The sequence below is a fragment of the Chroicocephalus ridibundus genome, chromosome 2 (assembly GCF_963924245.1).
Source record: "Chroicocephalus ridibundus chromosome 2, bChrRid1.1, whole genome shotgun sequence".
Classification (NCBI taxonomy): domain Eukaryota; kingdom Metazoa; phylum Chordata; class Aves; order Charadriiformes; family Laridae; genus Chroicocephalus; species Chroicocephalus ridibundus.
The window spans coordinates 6,827,018-6,851,590 of NC_086285.1; the positions used below are offsets into that span (position 1 = coordinate 6,827,018).

At 42.7% G+C, this 24,573-nt stretch overlaps 1 protein-coding gene across 4 annotated transcripts in view; it reads left to right on the forward strand.

Annotated features, from left to right (window-relative positions):
• Positions 1–24,573, forward strand: part of LOC134511030 (sodium channel protein type 5 subunit alpha-like) — a 222,399-nt gene that overhangs the window by 116,276 nt on the left and 81,550 nt on the right. For all 4 annotated transcript variants that reach the window (XM_063324350.1, XM_063324347.1, XM_063324349.1 and 1 more), the window contains 3 exons: positions 1,199–1,437; positions 6,341–6,514; positions 7,942–8,298. In XM_063324350.1, coding sequence (XP_063180420.1) covers positions 1,199–1,437; positions 6,341–6,514; positions 7,942–8,298 — 770 coding nt within the window. The remainder of the gene's footprint in view (positions 1–1,198; positions 1,438–6,340; positions 6,515–7,941; positions 8,299–24,573) is intronic.

Below are 24,573 nucleotides of genomic sequence, written 5' to 3' on the forward strand. Positions count from 1 at the left end.
TTGCATTGAAATTGTTTGGAGTTCAGATGGTTCTCGCATCATTTTAGGCACTTACCTGTAAACTCTCTGCTTGGAGGCTGGAAAGACATAGTTATTTTTTGGGAGCAATTTGGTTTCACAGAGATCTTGGAGCAGTGTAGATGTTTGTGCAAAACCTGTGTGTGGGGGACGTCATCTGATACTGTGAAAGCTTGTTAGAGGACACCTAATGCCACGGTTCTGTTGTCCAGTGAAGGAAAATGCACAGCAAATTTATCCTGGCTTGAGAGAGGAGGCTGTTTATAAACTGATTGAAATAACAGCCTTGGCTGAAGTTTTCCTGTTATCAGTGCAGGTTCTAATTATATAGACTGAAACCGTTACACAGCATTCCATGCCCATAAAGGCATCAGAAAAGGAAAGCGTTAAGCAATTCCACTAATCATTATCATCCAGCCATTAACTGTCTTTTTGGGCTTTTCTTTTCCACCGTTTAATACAAATTATACTTATGAAGCTATTTCACTTCTTTTGTGCTCAAGTAAAATGAACATATAAAGGTTGTATTTTAGGTAACATTTTAAAAGCACCTCTAAAAAGCACACTGGAGCTTTAGCAGCATTTTCAAACCGACTTATGGACCTCCCCGGGTTTTCTCTGTGGGCCTTTCAGAAGGAATCAGATGCGTAATGCCTTTTTGGATTGCACATCAAGAACAGAAACCCTATTGATAACCAGTGATACTCTGGCTCTCAAGTGCTTAAATCAGCTCTAAATATTGGATTTAAGCTCTTTCATCTCTTAACCGCTTTAAAAGGTATTACTTCAGATACTCCTAAAATGGGACTTGGGAATGTTAAATGAAGATAGCGTGTTCTTATCCATTTGAGCTTGCCAAAATGGAAAACAGAGTAAAAATCTAAACAGAGTGAAAGTCTAATACTAGACTTTACATGTTTAGTGTGATTCTCCCATTTGGCTTGTGACACTTTTAAAAGGTTATTCCTTTCAGAATAGGTCACTGTCTGCTAAGTGCAGGTCAACTGGCAAAAACCTCAAAGTGTGTGATTTGCCAGCCTGTTAGGACAGAAATATTTTTATCCTAAAAAAGAGTTTGGGGTAATTCAGGGGCCTTCCTCTAAGTTATGAGTCATTTTAAGTGTTCTCTTGTCATATAACTCAGCGTGAATTGACTGTTACTTTACTGCTTGTGACTTAGAGCTTGAGGAATCGCAGCAGAAATGTCCTCCCTGCTGGAACCACTTTGCTGTTAAATTTCTCATTTGGGATTGCTGCCCGCTTTGGCTTTTAATCAAGAAATTTGTCAAGTTTGTGGTAATGGACCCATTTACCGACCTCACCATCACCCTTTGCATTGTGCTGAACACGCTCTTCATGGCCTTGGAGCATTACAAGATGACGAAGGAATTTGACCACATGCTTTACATAGGCAATTTGGTAAGTGAACGTGAACTTGAAGGGCTACCTGAGGAGTGGATTTCCTCCTTTGTGGAAAGCCGGGGGGGGGGAGTGGGGGGAAACTTGCTTTTTTTTTTTATAAGTTTTGGCTGACGCTTGGAAAGACCCCCTTTTGATATGCTGTCAGCATGACTTTGCCTATGACGTATCAAGCAAGTCCACACCGTCACCTCTTTCTGGGGGTGAAGAGAAATGAATGAAGAGCAAGGGTACATTTTTAATTAAATTAACATATTCTAATGTTATTAGTAACCATTAAAGCCATGTTTCTGGGCTGTTCCTGATAGGTATCTCGTTTGTATCTGTTTAGGGAAATGAGATAAGAGAAAGGTTAATGAGGTTTATTTGGGATTTCTTTTAAAGCAATGATAAGGCAGCAGTTCTCGGTGACTAATGGTGAGTTTTAAGTTAAAAAAAATGACAGAAAAAAAACCCAAGGCGAGATCTTGCAGGGAAACAGAATGATGTTTGAGCGTATGTAGATATGTATGTGGGAAGGTGCCTATGGTGCATTTGCTGTCCCTCTCCATCCTGCTGTGCCTCCCAGCAGCGTGTGCCGGGTCCCACGCGGACCCCGGGGCAGAGGGGACAGGGGACAAAGCACGGCTGGTGCTTCGAGGGGAAACTCTGAATGTGGAAGCTGGAGCAGCCGGAGAGAGAGCTGCAACGTAAGCAGAGACCGCGCTTCTCCGAGGAAGAGCAGACTGACAGATCGACAGCCAAGCTGCAGGGACAGCAAAAAAAGCCTTTCCAGAGGCGACGTGGTACAATTTGTTAACCCAGGGGGCCACTAAAATTCTGCAGCTACTACAAAACGGAAGCTTTTTCTTTAGTTGTCTTTCTCTGTGTTTACGTTTAAAAGTTACCATGTTTTACCGCTTTAAAACTTAATGTTTAAAGCCCTTTTAATTTTAGAATAGTCTGTGTTGGAAAAGGCACATGCCATCTAGCTATGGCGTGGTGGAATTACCCCTAAAATCTGGTGGTAGAAGCAGAGATCTCCTATAGGAGATCTCTTATCTGGATATCCGCTAAGTCTGGAGTACCCTGGAATGTGGATACTGCTAAGTTTGAATTGGAGAAGCACGTAGCAGAGATGAGAAAAGCCCTTTATTTCTATCAAATCGAAAGCTGCAGTATATCAAAGTGGGATTCCCCTTGCCTAACTTTAGGTATTTACAGCGTAGGAGTCTCTCTCGGAGCTGGTTGCCTTTGTCTCCCTTTAAGGTCAGGGGAGAGTAACAGACAATTTTAAGGCACAATTAACGTGACGTTTTAAAGACATTTACTTTTGGATAAGGTGAACTATGTCCTGCAGGCCAGTGACTGTAGTGACCATTGACTGTAGAGGGAGTACGCAGAGACACTACGGATGTGATGTCTGCCTTTAGTGAGAAGCAGGTTTGGGGGCGTAGTAGCAATAATCAGGCTTTTTGTATCAGTCCTACAATATGTGGTACATCACGTACGGATTTTTTTCTGGTCCTTGTTATTTTTAGCTGTGGGCCTCCTTGGGCGGGTTGAGGTTCTCCTAGGCTGTGGGATCAGTCTCTAGTTTTTCAGCTGCTGTGTCTTGGCAAATCTCTCTCTTTTCTTGTGCTAAGCAAAAACCTGTTCGGGTCTCTCTTGCTTCAAAGCCATGCTCTGGCCCTCTGTGGAAAGCAAGAGATAAGGGTAGCTCGGACAGTCATCTCACAGGGCTGCATCCAGCTCCCCTTTGCAGCCAGCCCTTGCGTGGGGTTGTTGCTCAACAAGTTGTGGGGTTGTCACTCAACAATTTGTAGCCTTCTGAGACGACTTTAAAAAAAAACAAACCCCTTCCGACCCAGTACCCATCAGAGCAGGTGGCAATGCTGCTGTTTCCCCCTCTGGCATTCCAGAGAGTGAATGTTGTCTGCTCCTTGCTCTGCTTTTGGCAGGTCAGCTTCTCCCTTTTGCAGACCACGGGCAGTGAAACTTTAGCCCTTGGCATCCCTCCTGCCAAGGCTGCTCCTGCCGACCTGCCGGGACCGAGAGGGGCTGAGCCCGGTGCCGACAAGGAAATAGAGACAACGAGCAGGAGCAGGGAAATGCAAAGCAAATTTTGCAAAAGTAAAAAAAACCAAAAATTATCTCACTGAGAGTTTCTCAGCACGTCCTAGAGCTATTTCTCCTCTTTGTGCTAAAGAGTAAAATAAGCAGAACAGCCGGCTAACATTTTTTGCAGCAGGCTGATGGCACGGGGCTCCCCTTCCCGAGTTCCCAGGATGGGTTGGTGAGAGCCCAAACCACCCAGCTCCCCCTCGCCAGCCTTACTAAACCCCTGCGTAACTGGATTGATTGCGAGTAGAGCAGGTCAGAAGGAGATAATTCCATTTTGCGGAGGATTTTGCAAAGTCATTTGTAATGAAAATTGACGTGGGGTTTTTTTTGGTTTTTTGTTGTTTTTTTTTTTTAAATCCCCCGTGAAAGGGAAGGGAGTCCCAGCTCCAGGGCAGGCTGCCAGGTGTCGGCATCCCTGAATCCGCAGACTGCCAGACCCCCACGCTGGCTGGCTGTCATCTTCCCATTGCATCTAACCCTCTTTGAGTGATTGTGCTACCTTTAAATGGGACGGGGAAATATGAAAAAGGGCAGATCTTTGGCATTTTTTTCCTCAAAACAAATGTTTCTGAGAGAAATGAAAGAACGAAAGTGGAATATGGATTTGCTTTCTCCGAGAGCAATTCTTCGCCTGCTGCCAGTCATCGGAGATCTCCCGCTCTGATTGTCCGTCTACTTCATGCAGCACCTGCTACCTTCAGACTCCTTTAGCTCATCACTTACAGGAATCAACATTTCCAAACGTGATCGGAAGACTAGCTGAGCACTTGTACATCTTTACATGGTTCATCTGCCTGTGCAGTGCCACCACTTAAAAAATAGGTAGATAGAGCAAGAGTCTCCCCAATTTTATTTTCCTTTAGAAAATGAGATACTTTTATACAAAATTAGAGTTTAAAGAGCTGAAATGATAGATATAAGAATTTTTTTTAAGACGAAGTCCCCCGAATCAGCAGCGGCATATTTAGCACCAGTGGGATGTTAAGTTACTTGTTTTCTTTCCAGCCTTTATCGTATCGAGTGTCCAGACTCTTGTACGAGCGCAGTCGCCGCGTACCAGGTGCCGGCGATGGGACAACCGCTGTTTGCAATTCGTAGCTGGTGCACGTACACGATTCCCCATGCCTTTAGGAAGGCTCAGACATTTTCCTCCCTTGCTGTGACATTTCCTTCTCGGAAGGCTATTGATTAAAATGATTCAGGCACAGAAAGTGATCCTCCTGAGTCATTTCTCAGCGAGACGGTTGCATAATGCACGCAGCGTGGCATCGTGGGTTTTAAGGCAGTCCCCTGGATACAATTTCACAGACATCCAGTTTTGTCTTGTTCTCTGTCCTAAGGGAAATTGGAGCATTCTGGTGGGAATCTTGGGGTATCTCTGACCACCGTGACTCGGGAATCGTTGGCTAGTTAGAAATATGAGACAGGTTGGTTTGTTGGGTTCTTGGTATGAGGCGGTGAAGGGCTGCCAGTCCAAATTGTTGCAGCCCAAGGTTTTATTTTCCTCATGAGAAAGAGCAAGTATTTTACATAAAGAACTGTGTAAAATGGCCACTTGGAAGAATTAATTCCTGAAGCATTCCAAAGTAAAGCCAAGCTTTCCTTTGCCAATGCAGGCTATGATAATTTATTTTTATTCCTTAATATCTTAGTTATATAATCTTAACTTTTCCCTTCCACGTCTTAAGGGATTTCTCATCTTTGTTGATCAGAGTCGATCAGGTTTGCTGGGATACTGCCATGAATATTCAGCTTATTGGAAGGAAAACATTCTCCTTCACTGTATGTTGCTGATATGTGAGCTCTGGATTCCCCCCTCTTTTTTGGCCTACGCGGTGCACTGATATCGGCTGTTTTGCGGAAAACCATGCGCTTTAATATATAAGTGCAACAGAGAAATTTTCAGAAACACAGAGCTCTGTGCACCTTGTACTGGGACTTGGAACAAAAATAAAACAGTATATGAAGAGCTTGATGCCCACATTTTGTCATTTTAAGTTGACTGTAGCCTTGCGTTGTGCATTTAAACTGGTACTTAATAAGGACATACGAAAGGACAAGATCTGAATCTCTGAGATACTTTGCAGGAATGTGTTAAAACTGAATTTGCTGTCAGCAGCTTTCCCTTTCCCTCTCCCACTGCCTCGTAGGTAATATTTGTATGTTGTTTTAAAGAAAAATGTTCCAATTAGGACTTCCACCATATGACATTTGAACTGGGTCATAAATAAGCAATGTGTTCCCAAGTTGCTGTGAAAAGAAAATTGCTGTGACTGTTTGTAAAAAAAGACTGGGACTCAACTTAGAGTTTCTAATCGCCTTCGCTGCCAGCAATAACCTCAGAAAGACTGGAGGCTTGCATTGCCCTGGTATTGATAATAATAACAAAATAAAAAGGGATAATACAGCAGGTACGCTACAACCCAAACACCCCTTTAACACTCCCACTCCATTCATTCGGGCTTCTCCACTGAAGTGAATAGATTTAACCTTTATAAAAGGCACCTTTACACTTTGCTTCTCACCACTGGGGTTATTGAGATGACGGCAGGAGATGGAAACGTATGTTCCAACCCAGAGCTTGAACTCAGATGTCACTGTAAGTTTACAGCACTATCAAATGTTATTGTGAAAAGACTAGACGAAGTTGTAATACTGATAAAGAATCGGCCATGAAAAATAACGTGTTTGCTTGTGAAATGTTTTTGGCTTTCCGCTGCGTTCACGGTATCAGTGGAAAGTCTACAAGCAAGGAGGTGTGCTTAAAAGGTTACTTTGACATCATATTTTCTTTCTGCAGGTCTTCACTGGGATTTTTACAGCAGAAATGATCTTCAAAGTAATTGCCCTTGACCCCTACTACTATTTTCAGCAGGGCTGGAATATTTTTGACAGCATAATTGTTATACTAAGCCTGATGGAACTGGGTTTGTCCAGCATGGGAAACCTGTCTGTCTTACGCTCCTTTCGATTGGTAACAGTCTTATTTTGTTCTTACCCCTCCTCTTTTATTATATATAAACTCTGACATGAATGCTACGTGTTCTCTTAAAAACGCATCTGCCGATAAAGACTTTAATTGCTGCAAACTGGTGACACTAATTATAGGCTGCGTGATAAATGTAATTGTTCCAGATTTACATCAGAGTAAACGAGAACATAATTTGATTCCTTCTAGCTGTGCCAGGTACTTGTGGCACACTTTAAATGTTTGAGTTCCAATTTGTAATAAAGATCTGCCATTTTCTACCTGTACACCTGTTAGCACAGTCAGCAGATAATTGATAGCCCAAGAAATGCAAGAGCCAGTAACTTGTCGTTTTAGAAGTTGTTATTCCTAAATTATGTTATAAACATGCCACCGCTCTTTTAAATGTTGTCAAAAGAAAATGTCTTTGAATTATTCACGGAATGATGTGTTTTTTTTCTAGAACTGATCAGCATAACATAGCATCTGTCTTTCACGGGAACTCCTTAGCTGTCAGCCCCTTTGTTATGCATGGGATAGTGGCATTCTATTAATGAGAGACTGTCGACATATTGGAACAGAAAAGTAGTTTCCTTGCCAGCCTGACATTTGTGTTGCACTTCATGTACCAGGATGTCCATGCTTATCATTCTGGCCATGATAGGGCTTCACAACATGGAAAGACCAGGAAAATAAGCCCTTATGGTTACATTTAGCGGAAGATGTTTTTGGTTTTTTTTTTTCCAAAATTCTCTGCCCTGCTCAAAATTGCAGATTTTTCACCGTTGCTGCTAGGTCCTGAGAGTCTCCTGTCGGTTTCCGAGCAATCCTTCTTCAATAGGGCTGAAATTAAACCTTCAGTGGAAAACACAGCACAAGGGCTAGGAACCATTTACATCCTTAAAATAGGTCTTAAGTGGGATGTGGGTTGTGCGCAGACTGCGTGATCCTCAGCGCAGGGGTGATTTTCACCCCGGGAGCTAACAGCTAATAGCATCTGGCTGAGGCTGGCTCTGAAACGCACAGGAATTGCTTCCCTCTTTGTGGGATCAAACCCTAAACCCCGTCCCCCCCAGTGCCTTCCAGGCTGTTTAATTTGAGGAGGAAAAACAACGTAAAGGAAAATATTAAGACCTGAAATCTCCTCCTCCCATTCTCCGCCCACCATGGTATCGGAGGAAGGAGCCTCTAAAAGCATGTCTATCTAATAAGGCAGGGCATAGCTCTGGAAAACTTAATTCTCATCCACGAAGCCCAACTGATATTTTATTAATAGATGAAGTGAGGTTAACAGGAAGTATGGCTAAAATCACCTTGTACCGCACACACTGTGGCATTTAACGTCTTTCACATATTACCCACTTTAATAATTCATCGGCTGAAATGTCTGTTGCTCCTGTGAACTGACACTGTTGTTTATGTTTTGTTCGCAGCTGCGAGTCTTCAAATTGGCAAAGTCCTGGCCGACCTTAAATACGCTCATTAAAATCATTGGTAATTCAGTGGGTGCCCTCGGTAACCTCACTCTTGTGCTGGCAATCATCGTCTTTATTTTTGCCGTGGTAGGAATGCAGCTTTTTGGGAAAAGTTACCTGGACAATGTGAAGAAGATAAGCACGACCGGCAATTTGCCACGGTGGCACATGAACGATTTTTTCCACTCGTTCCTCATCATCTTCCGAATTTTGTGTGGGGAGTGGATCGAGACCATGTGGGACTGCATGGAGGTAGCTGGGCAGCCGCTGTGCCTTCTCGTCTTCTTGTTGGTCATGGTGATAGGAAACCTGGTGGTGAGTTCTCGAGATGGTTTTTTTTTTTCTTCCTTTCCTGGTGGTGTGTGCAAATGTACCATTATTATTTTTTTTTTAAATCCAGAAATGGCAAATCTCACATTGCTTTAATTCAATTAATTGAGTTGTCACACGGAGAAGCTTGTTCATATCCCAAATACAAAATTGCTAGCATTGCATTACTTATTAGGAATGAAGCCTTACTGTTTTTTTGCAGAAGAAAAGATAATGTTTTACTAGAAGAAAGGCACATGGGCTGGTTATAATGTTTTTATTTCTTAAGCCATTCCCAGGGCTGAAGGGATTCCAGATCTCTTTTCTATACAGGAATGAATATCACCTCAACTATCGTTGTATCGGGAGATACTTTTATTTCCCGTCATTTTTGGTCCAGAACACGTGAACCTTACAGCTAGTACGGTGTCTTTGCGTGGAGTTTCGAATGTCTTTTAGCCTGCGTGTTCTAGGAAGCTGCAGGTTGTGTTTACAGTAATGTCACTTGCTCGCTTGCTTTTTTAATAGACTATCCCATAAGCACGGCTTACATAAGCTCTGAACCTATTAAGACTGAATTGTATTTCCCTGTTGACATCTTATGGAGCGCTTTGCTGGCTTGCAGTCATTGTGGAAATGTTTCGCCCGTTCAGCTTACAGAGCGGCTTTGACATTGTAGCTCTAATGGGCTTGCTGTTTATGTAGTGCGTTGTTTAATGGTAGATGCTGCTATAAAAAATGTTGGGTTTTGCTACCGATTGCTTTTAGTGGTTGTTTTGCTTTTAAGTACCCAATGTTTTGGTTCTCAGCTGCTGGGATAGAAAAGTTCTTCAAAGAGCTTGTAGAAAAACAAAGCACGTTTTCTTTGTTTACGTTAATTTAGATTTTAACAGTTAAATTTGCACTGAAAATGTTGATTGCAAGAGCAAATTATGTTTTATAGGGTTTTTTTTATATAAATCAAAGATTATGATTGCGCAGAAAGTGGCAGAATACTTATGGTTTTTTCCCTAAGTTCCCATTTTTATAGATCTGTTGAGAACTAGATGTGGTTAGAAGAGTTAGGGCAAATCATTACTTTCTGCACACCTTTTTGAGAGTTTAGCCTGAGATCCAGAAGCTTAATCTCCCCCTGCCATTAAGCAGTGGATTCTGTGTATGGTAATGAAATCTGAACATAAGACCTAATACATTCTGGGGAAAATGTTAACATTCGAAATATTAATGGATTATTGAAAGATGTGAATTTGCAACATCTGATTGCCTCAGATATTAACACTCATCAATGTGCATAAGTTCTGTTAAATATAAAATGTGATTCAGAGGAGATTGCGCTGACATTATCTACATATATCTAACCATCAGTGCTCAAAAAAGACTGTCCCAAATGTAAAACCATATGCTGAAAACCTCCGTCAGCCTGGATAAGCTGAAGTTACTGGTCAGCTGAAAGCAAAAATGCTGGCTTTATCCTTTTCAGCCAACAGCTCTGTAAGCATGCAGCAATGCCTTGTGAATAGGTATGATTATTGTCTGGAGATCACTCAAAAAGAAAAAAAAAGAGGAAATGATTCATAGGTGTGAAAAGAACAACAGATTCTGAATCATGAGACTCATCCAGTGTCAGCTGCGTTACACGGAGATTTCATGGTGGTGATTAGCAGGTAGAGAGAAGGTCCTCTTATTTCTCTGGCATCAGTCAAATTCTTACTTTCTTCAGTGAGAGTGGGTTGAATTCACAAACTCACTTGTTTGATGAACATAATCAGATGTAAAAATTCTGGTAGCTGAAAAACCCCATGAACCCTTTAAAATAAGAAAACTTGAGCACCAAGTCTTCTACCTGTAACTTGGTTGCATTCAGTGCCAGCAGAATTCCTCTTTTAACGTGATGAGATCCTTGTTCCTCCTCTGAGTTCCAAGAGTCGAGTCAAGTTTCAAGAGCTAAGAAAAACGTTATCCTGAGGTGGTATCTCGTTTGGACTCTGAATGCTTTCTTAGTCTCTGAAAGCGTGGAGGAAATTCTGTATCGTTTTTCCCAGTGCAGCAGATCTGCTCGTCTAGATTAAATACCTTTGTCTGTCACATATGCCAGTACTTGTGGTAGTGTATATGGTTATTTTCCCAACTACAAGGCTATGCGTTGCAGAGCAGACCTGCTCTTTACCTACTGTAAAGTAAAGGCTGGAAACTGGTGCTGGAAGAGTTACAACCACTGCGATTCTGTGGTACATTCGTCGATTCGGTTTGCAGGTCTCACTGAGCCTCGCTAACATAAATTCAAAGGAATGGTGGAAGAAAAGCCAGGAAAGGTAGTAAGTGCCCTGGGCAGCATCATGCTACAGAGCAGTCCAGCTGTTGAAAGGAATTTTAGCAAATCTTAAGGCTTTGGTTTGTATTCATATATCCTGAAAATGCCTTGGACCCGTGCAGTGCCACATGAAGCTGTGTTTACTGATGGTCAGCTGATCTTTGAGTCATCTTCAAAGAACTAAACTTTACAGCATAGTTGTAAAATCATGTGCTGTGTAAGTGCCTTCTGCACAGTAAGACTGTGTTACTGTTGTCAGAGGGCATTTTTAAAGTCATTGAAGCTGCTTTGGAAGGTAAAGCCAAATCAGACTGATAATAAAATAGTTTCTCCCTCCTTTGTAAGAAAGAGCTTCTGAAACTGCTAACTGAATAATTACACTTACTGTTAAGTTTTATAAAGGGCTTAACGTATTTCCTACGTACATCTGTGTTAGTGAGGTTAATAAGGAAAATCACTAAGACAGGAATTATTAAGAAGATGTAGGGGAATTTGGGCGGCGAGGCAGTCCCCGGTGCCCCCTGCTCAGCCGGGTCAGCGGGTGCGAGAGTCGAGCGTGACACCAGCCACTTCTCAGGGGACAATTGCAGGTAACGGGCGCTAACAACGTGCATGAATTAAACTGACACTTCAATCACAGGAGGAACAACCTTCCAACCTCATTGTGTCTGCGTGACATACCCTGGCCAAGCCACCCTTTTATTCTTCTCCCGGCCACCCGGATGAAGGCTGTTTTCTACCAGCGTTTCCTGGAACGCCACTAAATGAGGGTCAGAAATGCACACACTGTCTCCACTTATGCTCCGATTTGGCTGTGTATGACACAGATGTCACCCAGAAGGCATCGGTTAGTGTTAACCCAAGCTAACAGCCACAGTGTGTTAACTCACCCTGAAATTCGGACTGCCATTGTCCCACCTCTGCCTGATTTACAAACATCCCCATCTACTTCCATGCACATCCACCACCGCTTCCCAATCCACCACAAGCTGGAAATTCACTGCTGCATTTCCACGGTGGATTTCATCTTCCTGGGGTCACAAGCACACTAAGGTGTAGTGTCTGTAACCAGGGAAGTGACATCTTCAGAATTTTCCCGAAAGGAGAAATATAAGGCTGGAAGTGCTCTTTTAGGATCAGTCCAAGGCGTTTTTTACCTACTGTCCACGGAAATTTTATTCACTCAGGAAAATATTAATGACATTTTCTGAGAACACAAAGGGAGAAAGCACCACCAGTTTTCAGGGTATCAGGCTATCCTGTAGGAAGACTTGCATAACCATTGTCATTGAATTAATGCATGGTGCATGGAATTATGAAATACAAAGTGTAAGGTCATGCACTCAGCCCTATTTAAGAATTTATGTTATGATCAAGTAGCTTACCAACAGAAAATGTTTGAAAGGATAATAAAAGTATACGTATCATTCACTGTGGACATCTACATCTGAGATAATTTCGCAGAGATGCCTTTGTAGTCAGATCTGGTTAATGGAGTCTGTGAAGTCATAAAATATCTTACCCAAAAAGACATTTAAAATACATCAGGTTAAATAGACCCCAAAAGTACCTATTTCAGTCCCTGAAGTCTTGAGATGCTAAGTAAGTCAGCTGCAGATATCCACACATTCGTATCACTCTGGCTTATGGAGCCAGTACAACGTACCGATATACCAATACGTTGCACCCATTAAAAAAGTAAAATGAGATTCTAATACATATCAGGAAAGGTAATTACAGAGGAGAAAGGAGAGTATCGATGCTGTGGCACAGCAATCTGCAATACTGGATATGCAATACACCCCATTAACGGTGCTCAAGAAAGATGGAAGTACTACTGGGAAAAGCACAGTATTGGAATATGGAGTTGATGAGGGGAATGCAGAGCTAGGCATGGGAGGAGAACAGTTTCAGTGATGGGATACTGCTCATCCCAGAACAAAGGAGTATAAATCACTGTAGGTACCTTTAGGCTGGAATTGGAAAGGAGGCACAGTGAGGTTGTTTAGGAGGACTTTCCAGCAAGACTGACTACCCCCAAACCTGCAGCGTGTGAGATGGAACTTGATTAGTTTGTGAAGGACACAATCCATGTTAGCAGGCGGCTTGACTTGGTGATCCAAGAGGACCTCCCAGTCCTGTCTTCCTGTGGGAATTTGAGTGCCTGGCAGCAGAGCTGCTCAGTGTGGTTTGGATGAGATGTGAAGTGGCCTGCTTTGGTTAAACTCAGTTGAAACTTTTCCTCTGAAATAGTCAGATATGCCTGGAACCCATCTGCTTGTTCTGCTTCCACATCTAAGGAAGCCTTAATGGATATTTTTTTCTGTTTTAACATGGCCTGGGACTGTGACACACAGAAATCTGGAAATATCACAGTCTTGGAAAGAAGAGGTTTGTCCCTCTCTACATGCCTTTCCTACAAGTCGGTGTAGGACAGTTCCTTGAAGAGATGTTCTTGGAAAGTGCTGCTAAACCTCCATCAGGTTAAAATCTGTGGATTCTCAGACTGGTTAGGTGCCAAGAAAACCTCATTAGGTCTCATTCACCACCGTTTCGATCTTTAACAGCCAAAGTCTGTTGATAAATTGACATATTACCAGAACTGTTCTGACGGAGACATGTCTATGCAGCAGAGCAAGAAATAAAGAAATCAGGTTATAGGGAATATGAGCAATGCATAACTTCTCAGCATTTCCCCCTCAAAATGTTCTTCCACAAGAGTCTCCCTCCCTACCACTAGAAGGTTGTCCTGAGCACCACCAATACAACCTGGATGAGAATAAATATTCTAGAAGGAGGAGAAGGGTGAGAGGGATGAAGGGCCATTTAGTACAGATCCTCGCCTGACGGATGTGCAAGAGAGAGATTTGGGAGGGGGAGGATTGTTTGGGTGGGGAACAGAAGTGACTACAGGTATATGTGAAGCTTGGTCTGTGAGAAGAAATTCACGGCAATTTCCTGTCCTAAGTCACTTTACTAGGGGACAGACCCTAAATAACAGGAGTCTTTGGGTCCCATGTGCCTCTCTAATACTTCGTAGCTATGGCTGTAATCCTACAGTTAGGCAAAATCATTTTCTATGCGTGCCTGCAAATTCCTGTCTATCCAGATCAATTGTTTTCTTTCCTACCCGTATTTTTAACATGAAGAACAAAGTAAAGGCATGTGATAAATGTTCGATTCTGACTAGTTTTGATTGTTTTGGTTTTTTTCCTTCTTTATTTGCTAATGTTGCCTTTAGTTTGGTGTTTGCAGTCAAGAAGACAGAACAAAAAACTCACAAAAGAGATAGCTGTGATGTATAATGTATAAACGTGTAAGAGGGGGCTGCTATTTGGACTGTAAAGTCTTCACCATGTGTTTCTGTATAAAACCATTTCCTATAGTTAATTACTGACTGTTACTACATAAGCACCGAAATGTCTAATCGAGGAACATAAGAGGGAGTGTATGTGGCCACCTGTGTAGGAGAACTGGTAGCCCACCGTATGGGAATCCATCAGCTGGCCAACTGTATGGGAGTTTCACAGGCAAGGGACTATCCCAGCTGGAAGTTTGTGGTCGGTGCAGGGTATGTTTAATAATGTGGAGCAAGACGATCTTTTGTCCTCAGTGCCAGAAAATGTTCCTGAGCACATTTGATTTGTTAGTGTAGAAGTAGCCATAAAGTCCTGTCTCACTCAATACTGATACGTCTCCATCACTGCGAATTTCTCAGCAGATCACAACCGGGCTTGAAAGAGGTTTATGGTAACGCGTCAGATTTTCTCTTTGTTTAAATGAAATGGATATAGAGAACTATCTCTGTCCCTTGTGGTAAAATCACAAGTAATAGCAAAATAGCTAGGCGTCTAACAGGCCTAGGTAAAAGTGGATTACAATTTTACATCTCAGGAGCTCAGACAGCCAAAGCGTATTATGATGGTCAAAGAAGGTCTTTAGATGAGACTTGTATTTCTGCCTGACGTGATGGGACTGTCACTGAGGGAAGCAACGTCCAGATTCTGACGCTTTTAAAAGACATAAAGCATTACACCAGGGGGGTTCAAGACCGTGAAACTTTTTACAGGGTGATAAAGGGTTGCTTTACCCCAAAGGAACGAGGCCTCATTCCTTAAGATCTCTTGTGCCAATAAAGGAGTGAAAATGGAACAGTGATGACATATGATAGCACTTTTCCAGCTATCTCCTTATTTTCTTTTCAAATTCTGTACAAATCTAGAACTACTGAAGGCCCATTTCCATGGGTTTTACTGTCTATCCCTAGAGAAATGTACAACTCAAGAGCTGCAGCGAGACTTGCTGCCCTGAATCAAGTAATTATTTTTGCATTTAGTGACAAGCATGCTGTTATTCATGGAGGCCACTGAAGACATCCACTCTGTGAATAAAGGTTAATCTCCTTGGAGGGAAATGTAGTATTTGTATTGCATCTGATGATTAATATAAATGAACTGGAAATTTAAAATATTGTGTGCCTTCTAATTGCAAATACTAGGTTGGATCTGCTTGCTGGAAATAAAAGCAAGTTTGGGGAGAAAGCGTTACAAGCCTAAGTTACATTTTAGGTTTTAGTTTTTTAATTTTCAAACCACTGTAGAGGTCTGCGTCCTCGAGCTTTGTGTGTTGTACTTCTACAATCAAGCAGGTGCTCTCCTTGGAGCCCACCGGTTCCACTTCTTGCACAATAGAAAGAAGAGGTGATAAGATGCAACCATGTAAAACTGGTGAAGAACAGTGTTTTGCAAGGAAATGTGCATCCACAGGGCACTCAAAAAGTTCACGCTGTCCCAAGTCTTGCATGATCATTGCCTTTCCTCTGTTCTCTCTGCACCCCCATGTTTGTATCCTGGATGCTGTTGTTCACCTTATCTGCTCTTTCAGCAGCTCCCAACATTCTGGAAATGTGCATTTGTGTTTTGGTTGCATCAGCTGAGAAGGCCACTAGACAAACAGGCAAGAATAGGCATGTCAGTAACAGTCATCGTCAGGACACACAAAATCTGCGAAGCGGCAAGTGGAGTGTGTGTGGGGCGCCGTGGAAGAGGAGGAGTCATCAGAAAGCTGCAGGAGCCATAATGAGAGCTGGGGGAATACTGGAGAAGGGGGCTGGAGAGTTAGAGGGTCCGGAAGAAGCCAGGGCACCCAAGGGACCATTAACGAGAGGTGGAAATGTCAGATGAGTTTGCCTCATCAACTTGGACACTTATATAAGCAAGGCAAATTTTCTTTCTCAAGTCACATGGTGCTTTGCAGAAGAGCAGCCCAGAATACATGAATAAGCACATTTGGGGACACAAGCAAAATAGAGTCAAAACGACTGTCAGCATGTTACCACCTTTTTGCTTCTACTGATGCTTATGGCTGGCAGCAGGTACATTTAGTGTGATACTGGAGAATTCAAACCTCAGAGGAAAGTAGCTAAACCCCAGCAGATTTCCCAGCTTCTGCCTTCATATTTTTCATGCCAGCTACCTGCATAGCCCACGTGTCCCAGAGCAATTTTTGCTATTTGTATTCCTCATTATCCATCCTTGTTTGGGCAGTGTCTGGGAAGCAGAGCACTCAGGTAGCTGATGCTTTTGAGCAAACATCTGGCTGTAGCTACTCAAGTATTAAACATCCCCAAGAGAAATTAAAGGTCCACCAGAAACAGATAGCACCATGTGATGAATCAAAAAGATTCATCCTGACACCAACCATCAATCCGTCCAGTTGCCTCTGATGACTTCTAGCAGAGATGGAAAGCTTGCATCCTTGTATGGGTGACTGTAAAGACAAACCTTGAGCCTAAGATTCCAGGCTTTAAAAATTGTTTGATTTATCAGTGCCCATATAAATAACTCTCGTTTATTTTATTGAGTAGATATATCCCACCTGCATGTGTAATACCAGATTCTGGTGCTAAAAATTCTGGGGAAATTAACCTCAGGTTATTTATGATGGACCATCAAAGACTGTTGGGTTTCCAAAATGCCACTGCATGGGAGATTAAGTAAAATCCAGTCAAAGCAGGGAGGTGTCGGGCTGCTTCGACCAAGAGATGTGAGGGAAATGCACCTGAGAACAGATCGGGGGAGAAACTACTTTCAAAATGTACTTCTAAAAGAAAAGCAATCTGCGTCCTTCTGTCACTCCAGATTTATGAGTTTCTGTATCCTGCCACAGGCTCAGTTGTTTCTTCTGAAGAGTTGAATCTTGGCACTTGGTCACTACATCTGAGCACACGTCTTGTATTAGGGGACAAGTGTGTTTAGTTCCTGTTTTCAAGGTCCGATACGGTGTCCATGTGGAATATATACTAAAATCTGACAATTTTTTCCCTGCAACATCCATCCACAGAAAGGTAGATCATTTTAAATACAAATAGCCAGAATCCTAATAAAAGTTGGTGTACAGAAGAGGAGTGAGCTTTTCCTTCTGATGCAGCTCAAAGGAAGCTGAAAACAAAAACTAGACGAAGGCTCATTTTTAGCAATAAAAAGCAATAAACCAAAAGCAATAAACCAAACCAGATTCATTGGTGGGCTGTGACAGATTTTGGCATTTGGTGCAGATTTTCATCAGTAGAATTATAAGTATTACTTCTTGATCTATAAATGAGTCACTGGGGTGTAGCAGAGAGGAATAAAATCTGATAATATTGCTGGTGCTCTTCTGTAGGTATATATATAGGGGAATATGAAACTATCTCATTAACCTTCATGGGTGTGAGGTGACTTAGAAATACAGAGGAAGAAGGATGCTAACGCGCTAGTTCAATCAACCTGCTCCTTGGAAACCATCCTTATGGCTTTTGTTCTAATTGTGTTTCCAAGCAGAGATGTTTCTCTAAAAATATTGCTTAAACATTAACTCCATTGTATGAACTACTGACAAGATTAAATATTTTTAATAGGATCCACCATATATATATGTACATTATACATATTTTATTTGCGAAGACGGTGCTAGTGAACTGTTTGTTGAGATTTTGTTGTAGTGCAGGGATTGAAGAGGAGTTTTCAAAATAGAAATGGCAGCCCTGTTAGCATAGTGGGCATCAGTAGGATAAAATACTGCACATTTTTTTTAACTACATCTGTCCGTGGTTAATAGTGTAAAGTAGGGTTTCGTCAGTGGTTAAGTTCTTGCTAATAGCTAGGTAGTTATTAAAAATCTAGAAGACACTGAGTCAAATTTAATTGTACAAGAGTGTGCAAAGGCAGGTACAACTAAATGTGTCTCTTTTTATTAATGTTACTGTGCGAGTTGTCTGGATGTCATTGAAAGGGTCACGACAACAAAATTCTTCCTAGCATGTGTTGAGGGAAGGGCAACGTTTTAATGTTAAAATAGACCAGGTGGCACAAATTTAATACATTATTCATTAGTCCTAAATATCTTATACTTTTGTTTAAAAATATCAGTTAAAAATATTATTTTTCCCTCCCCACCAAAACTAAGCAGTAAGGAGTTCATTCTAACAGTTGCCTCTAGAAATAGCTTGTTAAAAGGGATATGTGAAACAATCAGCTAGTCACGACAGCCTTAACCTTCTTAGGAGGTGTATGATATCTAAGAGAGGCTGGAATTTATCTTTTCCATGTACAGTGCATATTCATATCTGCATTTCTCCACCTAGCACGTACATGGCAACATGATCTGTGGCTTCCCAAGGAAATATGCTGAAGAATACATTTGGTAAACTAAATGTAGTACACAGGATTAGATACCACTTTCCTGCCTTTTTGGGCCTTATTGAACAGTAAGAAGTTCCTGCGGTCAAAGAGGTCCCGCCTCTGGTCTGCTGCTACCATCCCACATTTCCTCCTGTTCCCAAAAGTCAGCTTGGCTGGCTCTCGCTTTGTGAAACTCCTGTAAATCCAATAAAACCGCTGGTCCACATTTGCCAAGGAGAATCTCCAACAAATATGGATCTACTCCATGGATTTTATATTACCTTAAACGGTGCAAAGGAAAGGAGAATCAGACCTATTGTTTCTTCATCCCCCTTAACATTTTTCTTTCTTTGCTGCTATTTAAATCTCTTTTGTTCTGTTTCCCTGTCTCTAGATTTCATGTGTTATCTTTTCTTCTTCCTGTTTTGTTTGGGTCATCGCTAGCCAGACTCTTCTTTGAATTAGTTCTCATTGAATATGACCCAAATCTGCTCTTCCTTTATTTTTCTTCTGCCTAAGATGTATTTTCTTTCTTTTTGGTCAGCTCTGACCTTGATTGTAGTAATTCCCGCTTTGATTTGCCACATATCTCTGCTGTAGTCTTCATAGCCCCATGCTCTGAGCAAATCTTCTCCTCTTTCAACCTTGCTTTGGCTTTCTGCCTTTCATGACATCTTCTGCAAGCTCCAGCTCATCATGTATCTTGACTTCACCCTTCCCAATGCACAAGCAAATTTCAAGTCTCTGTCCTGAAGCCATTTGAAATTCTTGTAACAATTTCAATGCAGAAGTGGTTTTATTTTTTGACCAAGCCAATTCTTGTACTGAAGCTCTGCCTTGTGTGGGTCTTTGTCATATTTTCTTGGGAAATGAATACATGCTAACTGATATCAAGGTTTGGATTGAAGTGTACTGTTAAAAAAGTTGGTATTTTCTGTGCTGAATTTTCACAGAGATGAAAAGAGGCACTTTACATTTGTCTTTGGGGATGGACATTTCTCGAGCAGCTCTACTCTCAGTTCGTCCCTCTTCTCCTCTGTTTGCTGCCTCCTCCCCACCACTAGTTCCCTTCTCTTTCTGGCCCCTCTCACATATACTCATTTGTTGCAGCCACTTGACTGAGAGCACTCTTGTGCTTGTTGTGCTACAAACTCATTCATATGGGTATTTCTTCAAGGAGGACTTCCATGTCCCTTCCTCTCTCCTGTAATCTCTTGTCTCCCACATCTAGCTATCATGCTGTCCCATTTCTGGGAGGTTCAGCAAGCGCAAAATGCCTTTTTCTGCTTGAAAACACAGGCAGGTGGCTGTAAGTGGCCAGGGCATGAACTCAAATATTATAAGTGTCCCTCCTCTTTCTTGGTTAGCACATTCCCTGGCCACCCCATCCCAGCTGGTGCCTGCGCATTCAGGGGACAGCCCTGGCTGGGGACAGCAGCCACAAAGAAATCCTGCCTGGGGGAAAAGCGGGGAAGGGAGGTCAGCTGCTTACCCTCAGGGATGGAGAACAGGTCTTGGCTTGTCTTTGTTTACTACTGCAGATGCAATTTTTAGATCATAAAATGGACTAGCTGCCTAGCTCTCGGTTCCTTTCTTCTCTCTAGCACACTGGCAGTGGGCATAAAATCACAAAAATACTCTTATGGACAATTTACACCACTGACTTTTTCCTTTGCTTCCCCAATTTTATGTCCATCTTGCACTAAAGAAGATTTTGAGCAACCCCAGTTTCTGGGATTTCAGCCATGCACACAGAGTACAATTAATAAATAAGATAACTTTCAAATTTCCACATCAGCAAAATACCTTTTGTATTTCCTGACATAAGAATGTAGTCAAAGATGAGGTCATCATGCCTGGAAAGAAGAGTTTGCTTTGATCACGGGGTTGAGCACAGACTTGATTTGAAGGATGCTGGTACCCAATCCTTCGTGAAGTGCTTTTCTTAAGTTTTTAATAATACTGCTCTGCAAAACGCAGCTCAGAGTCAGCTTTATCCTGTAGTTACACACTGCAGGAAGAAAGGGCATCCACCTCCTCCTTCCTTTCCTTGCAAAGGAACAAGGGTGTCTCCCTGGGGTTTTAGGAAGCACAAAGAAACTTGTAGAAGAAGCCACAGCTACAGTGCAGAGACCAAAGGGGACAGGCTGCTGACTGGGAGGCAGGAGCAGGTGATGGCAGAGGAAACAGGTCACTTTTTAGGACAGCAGAGAGGCGTGTGTGTCAGCACCTCCTGCCTTGCAGACACAGGGCAGCTCTCCTATTGGAGATACAACTGGCACCGCTGCTGGTAAACCCTCCTGCCCTGTTTCTTTGATGAAAGATAGGGTTTTCTCCTGCTTTTGAGCCATCTGTCTTTTCCAGCAGAGGTGTGTGGAAGCTGCAAGCCCAACCATGTGCTGTGAAGGCAGGAGATTTCATACTGTGCAAAATTACTAGTAGAAATCTGTTTTGTAGCGTTCCTGAAAGAGGCTCTCCTGGCTGGCAGACAGCTCTGTCGCTCTGTTCTGCCCTCCCAGGAATCCACACTTGCAAAAATGCAGAAAACTAGAACCTCCTTACACTCCTCACATTCACTAAATAGCCCTCCTTTTCACATTTCACTTAATAGGAAAGCGTGATTCTGTGATGGAACCCGAATTATAATACTAAACCTGGGAAATGGCTTAGAAAGTAATATTTTAAAGGAAATACCGTTCCCCTTCCTGTTTAAAAAAAAAATAAAAATTTAATACTAATTATTTTTTGACTCTCTGATTTAATTTTCTAGTCTCTGGGCTTACCCTCATATTGATTTTGCTTTGCTGTAATGTATTGGCTCCAGGGAAGTCGTTACTTACTGTGGCCATTATCGCTGGTTTTCTTTCTCTGTTATTCTGTTTCCAGGAGGTTTTTTTATCCTTTTGGTTCTCTATGGCTTACCTTTCCCCACATGTTTTCCATCATGTGTGAAGGATTATTACCTCTTTCTCTTGATCTCCAGTCCTGACTGCCCAAGGGACGTGACAGCCTGAGAGAGTTGTGATTGTTCAGCCTGGAGAAGAAAGGCTCTGGGGAGACCTTATAGCGGCCTTCCAGTGTTTGAAGGGGGCCTACAGGAAAGATGGAGAGGGACTTTTTACAAGGGCACGTAGTGATAGGATGAGAGGTAATGGCTTCAAACTGGAAGAGGGTAGATTTAGATTAGATATTAGGAAGAAATTTTTCACTGTGAGGGTGGTGAGACACTGGCCCAGGTTGCCCAGAGAAGCTGTGGATGTCCTTTCCTTGGAGGTGTTCAAGGCCAGGCTGGATGGGGCTTTGAGGTCTCTAGTGGGAGGTGTCTTTGCCCGTGGCAGTGGGGTTGGAACTAAGTGATCTTTAAGGTCCCTTCCAGCTCTAACCATTCTTTGATTCTATGATGGCCTGTATTTGATGACTGACTGCAAAACTTAGTGCAGTCTTTAGTAACGGCTGGTTGTCCCCCTTCAAGGAGAGGTGTAGGATCTTTGTTTTAAAGGGATGACTCCAGGGATCTCACTTTGCCTTGGCTGGGCAGTGTCCTCCACGTGAGCCCAGCCATAGAATCATAGAATCATAGAATCATTCAGGTTGGAAAAGAGCCTTGGGATCATCAAGTCCAACTATCAACCCCGCTCTACAAAGTTCTCCCCTACACCGTATCCCCCAAGACCAAATCTAAACGACTCTTAAACACATTCAGGGATGGTGACTCAACCATCTCCCTGGGCAGCCTATTCCAAGCCATGCAGGGTTACGGTTCTGTGTAAAAACCACCAAGCTTCAACTTCCCAACTTAGTTTTCTTCCTCGTGCCTTGTCATCATGTAGTAATTGGTAGAGCAGCTGATGAAGTGATGTTTGCATATGAGTAGTGAAAATACTCCAGGGATAACGTGGGCATCTCTCACCTATCGTCACTCCTTGGTGGGAGCAGCAAAGGTTCTCAAGTGTGTATGATCAGTCCAAGCCTGTGCAGCCTGTCTGGCTCTCTAATTGTCTTGACATCCTCATCACCAAGACAGCTAAAACACTTCTGTTGACTTAGGACAAAGCTAATTGTCTCTTGGTTTATAATCAATAAACTTTCTGTAGTTTCCCTGATGCTTTTGGGGTATATTGAGCCTTTAACATCGCAAACACAGCTGTCTTGCTGAGAGAGGTTTGTAACAGGACTTGTCTGATAGCACGTTTTATGTCTAGACCATGGTTTGAGAAGTCCACAGCAGCTCTGATGAAGCTCTTGCTATGCTGGTGAATTAGTGTTGTTTTGATATCTGATGAAAAACCTGCAGGAACATGTTTGGTTTTATGCTGCAGCTTTAGTAGTAGAAAGAATTTATCTACCTCCACTCACGATCCCACCCTCCTCTCTCATATACGACTTGGAGACTAAGATTTTCAGATCAGGAAGCACTTGGGTTCCAGAGACTCATCTTCTGATACTTCTAAGGGACTTAATTTCAAAAAAACACTGAAAGCCATCAGCTAAAAAAAAATAATCTAACTTCAGTTCAGCAGTTCTTGACCAGCACTTGGAGTGGCACAGTTTGCGTGCGTGTTTATACCCATGTAGGTGGATAACAAATGAACAATACTTGGCAACATGAGGGATCCACCAGGTTGAGGTAAGAAGTGTCATGGCTTGCCTCAAGTCTGTGTTTCAGAGTGACAGGGCCATAGGTCCCCTCACTCTGCCTGCTTTCGGGGTGCTGCCGAGGCTGGGGGTGAGGAGAGGCAGAGGCTTGTGGCTGGTCCTTGCGAGACGGGAGCTGGGGAAGCACCAGCCTCGTCTCCCAGTTCAGCTTCCCTCTCTGCAGAGCTGTTTTCATTGTGTGGTCCAGCGTGTTGGACTGGCAGCAAGACCAATCTTGATGTGGTGCCCTCTGCCTGCCTCCCCCTCTCAAAAGGATGTACCCACGTCAGGTCTGACATACCCCGTGCTGGTGCAGCTCTGTAGCTCCACTGAAAGCAGGGAGGGATGAATGGCAGCTTAAAGCGACCTCAAAAAACTCCTATGTGACACAAAGGTGCTGTGAAGTGTAATTAATAGGCTTAATCTACCTTTCCATTACTCAAGGAGATTTACTCCTGCGTAAAGTGGCGAGAACAGCACCGAGGAATCTGTCCCATTAATTATACATACCCCTTTAAACTCTGACGCGAGAAATAGGGGGACTGTCCCCCCCACCCATGCACACACCATCGAACATGGGGGAGCACAGCTGCCATCCAGCATCACTTCTCTGCCTCGTACCGGTTAAAGACAACCGGCTGCACAAGAGACCGCTGAAACTGCGGGGAAACGTAATATCAATATCAGAAGTGGAGGATGGTCAGCAAAGCTCCTAGCCTTATGGTAAATACCACAAAAACGCTAATGGGATGGGGAGGAACATTCACCTCACCCAGTTCCTACAGTCTACTGTGCAGCTAGATACAGCTGTATGGCCCACCCTACCTATTCTTCACAGTCAATGGAGAGAAAAGGCACTTTTACTCCTTCATTTCATCTCACCTGGTGCAGCCGTCAGTTTTAGGATGTGACACGTTGGGGTCATGCTCCTCTGGCTGTAGGGATTGGGTCTCGCCTGTCTGTAAAGGGAGCCCTGAATGTCTTTGATTCCCCTAAAGGGAGTGCGAGTGCCCAAGGCCGCACTTTCCAGCGTGCTCTCTGCGAGCGCTGCTCTGCACAGGCAGGGGAGATGCACATGGTAGCTGTGAGGCTAGGGGCAAAAAAAATAATCAGGCCTTGTTCTCTTCTTTCTAAGGGAAAATGGAAATAATTTGCATGAAATCACTGAATTTATAGCCATTTTTGTATTTGCATATGAGAAAATTATTCCTTCCGTATTACTTCCATTTTTCTTTCCTGTGCAGAACATCCGCTCGCATTACCATCATAAAGTAGTGTGGGGATCTTACAAGGGAAATAAGCCAAAATTGGTGTATTGTTATTATTAATTTTCTCTTTATGTTATATTTATTTATATTGTTATTTATATTTAAACAGAGGAACCAGTTATGTCACTGAACAGATTAATGTGGAGTTGTTAAGAAAAAAATTCCTATTGCACCAAAATAGTACCATAGTGCCCCACAAACCTCTCAACTACAACTTCTAGCTGCCTTGTAGGATCGAACACAGTCCACTTGGGAAGATGTCTGGCTGCAAGGCAGGAAATCCATATCCCCATTTCCCTGTGTTTTCATAGAATCATAGAATCATTTAGGTTGGAAAAGACCCTTGGGATCATCGAGTCCAACCATCAACTCCACTCTACAAAGTTCTCCCCTACACCATATCCCT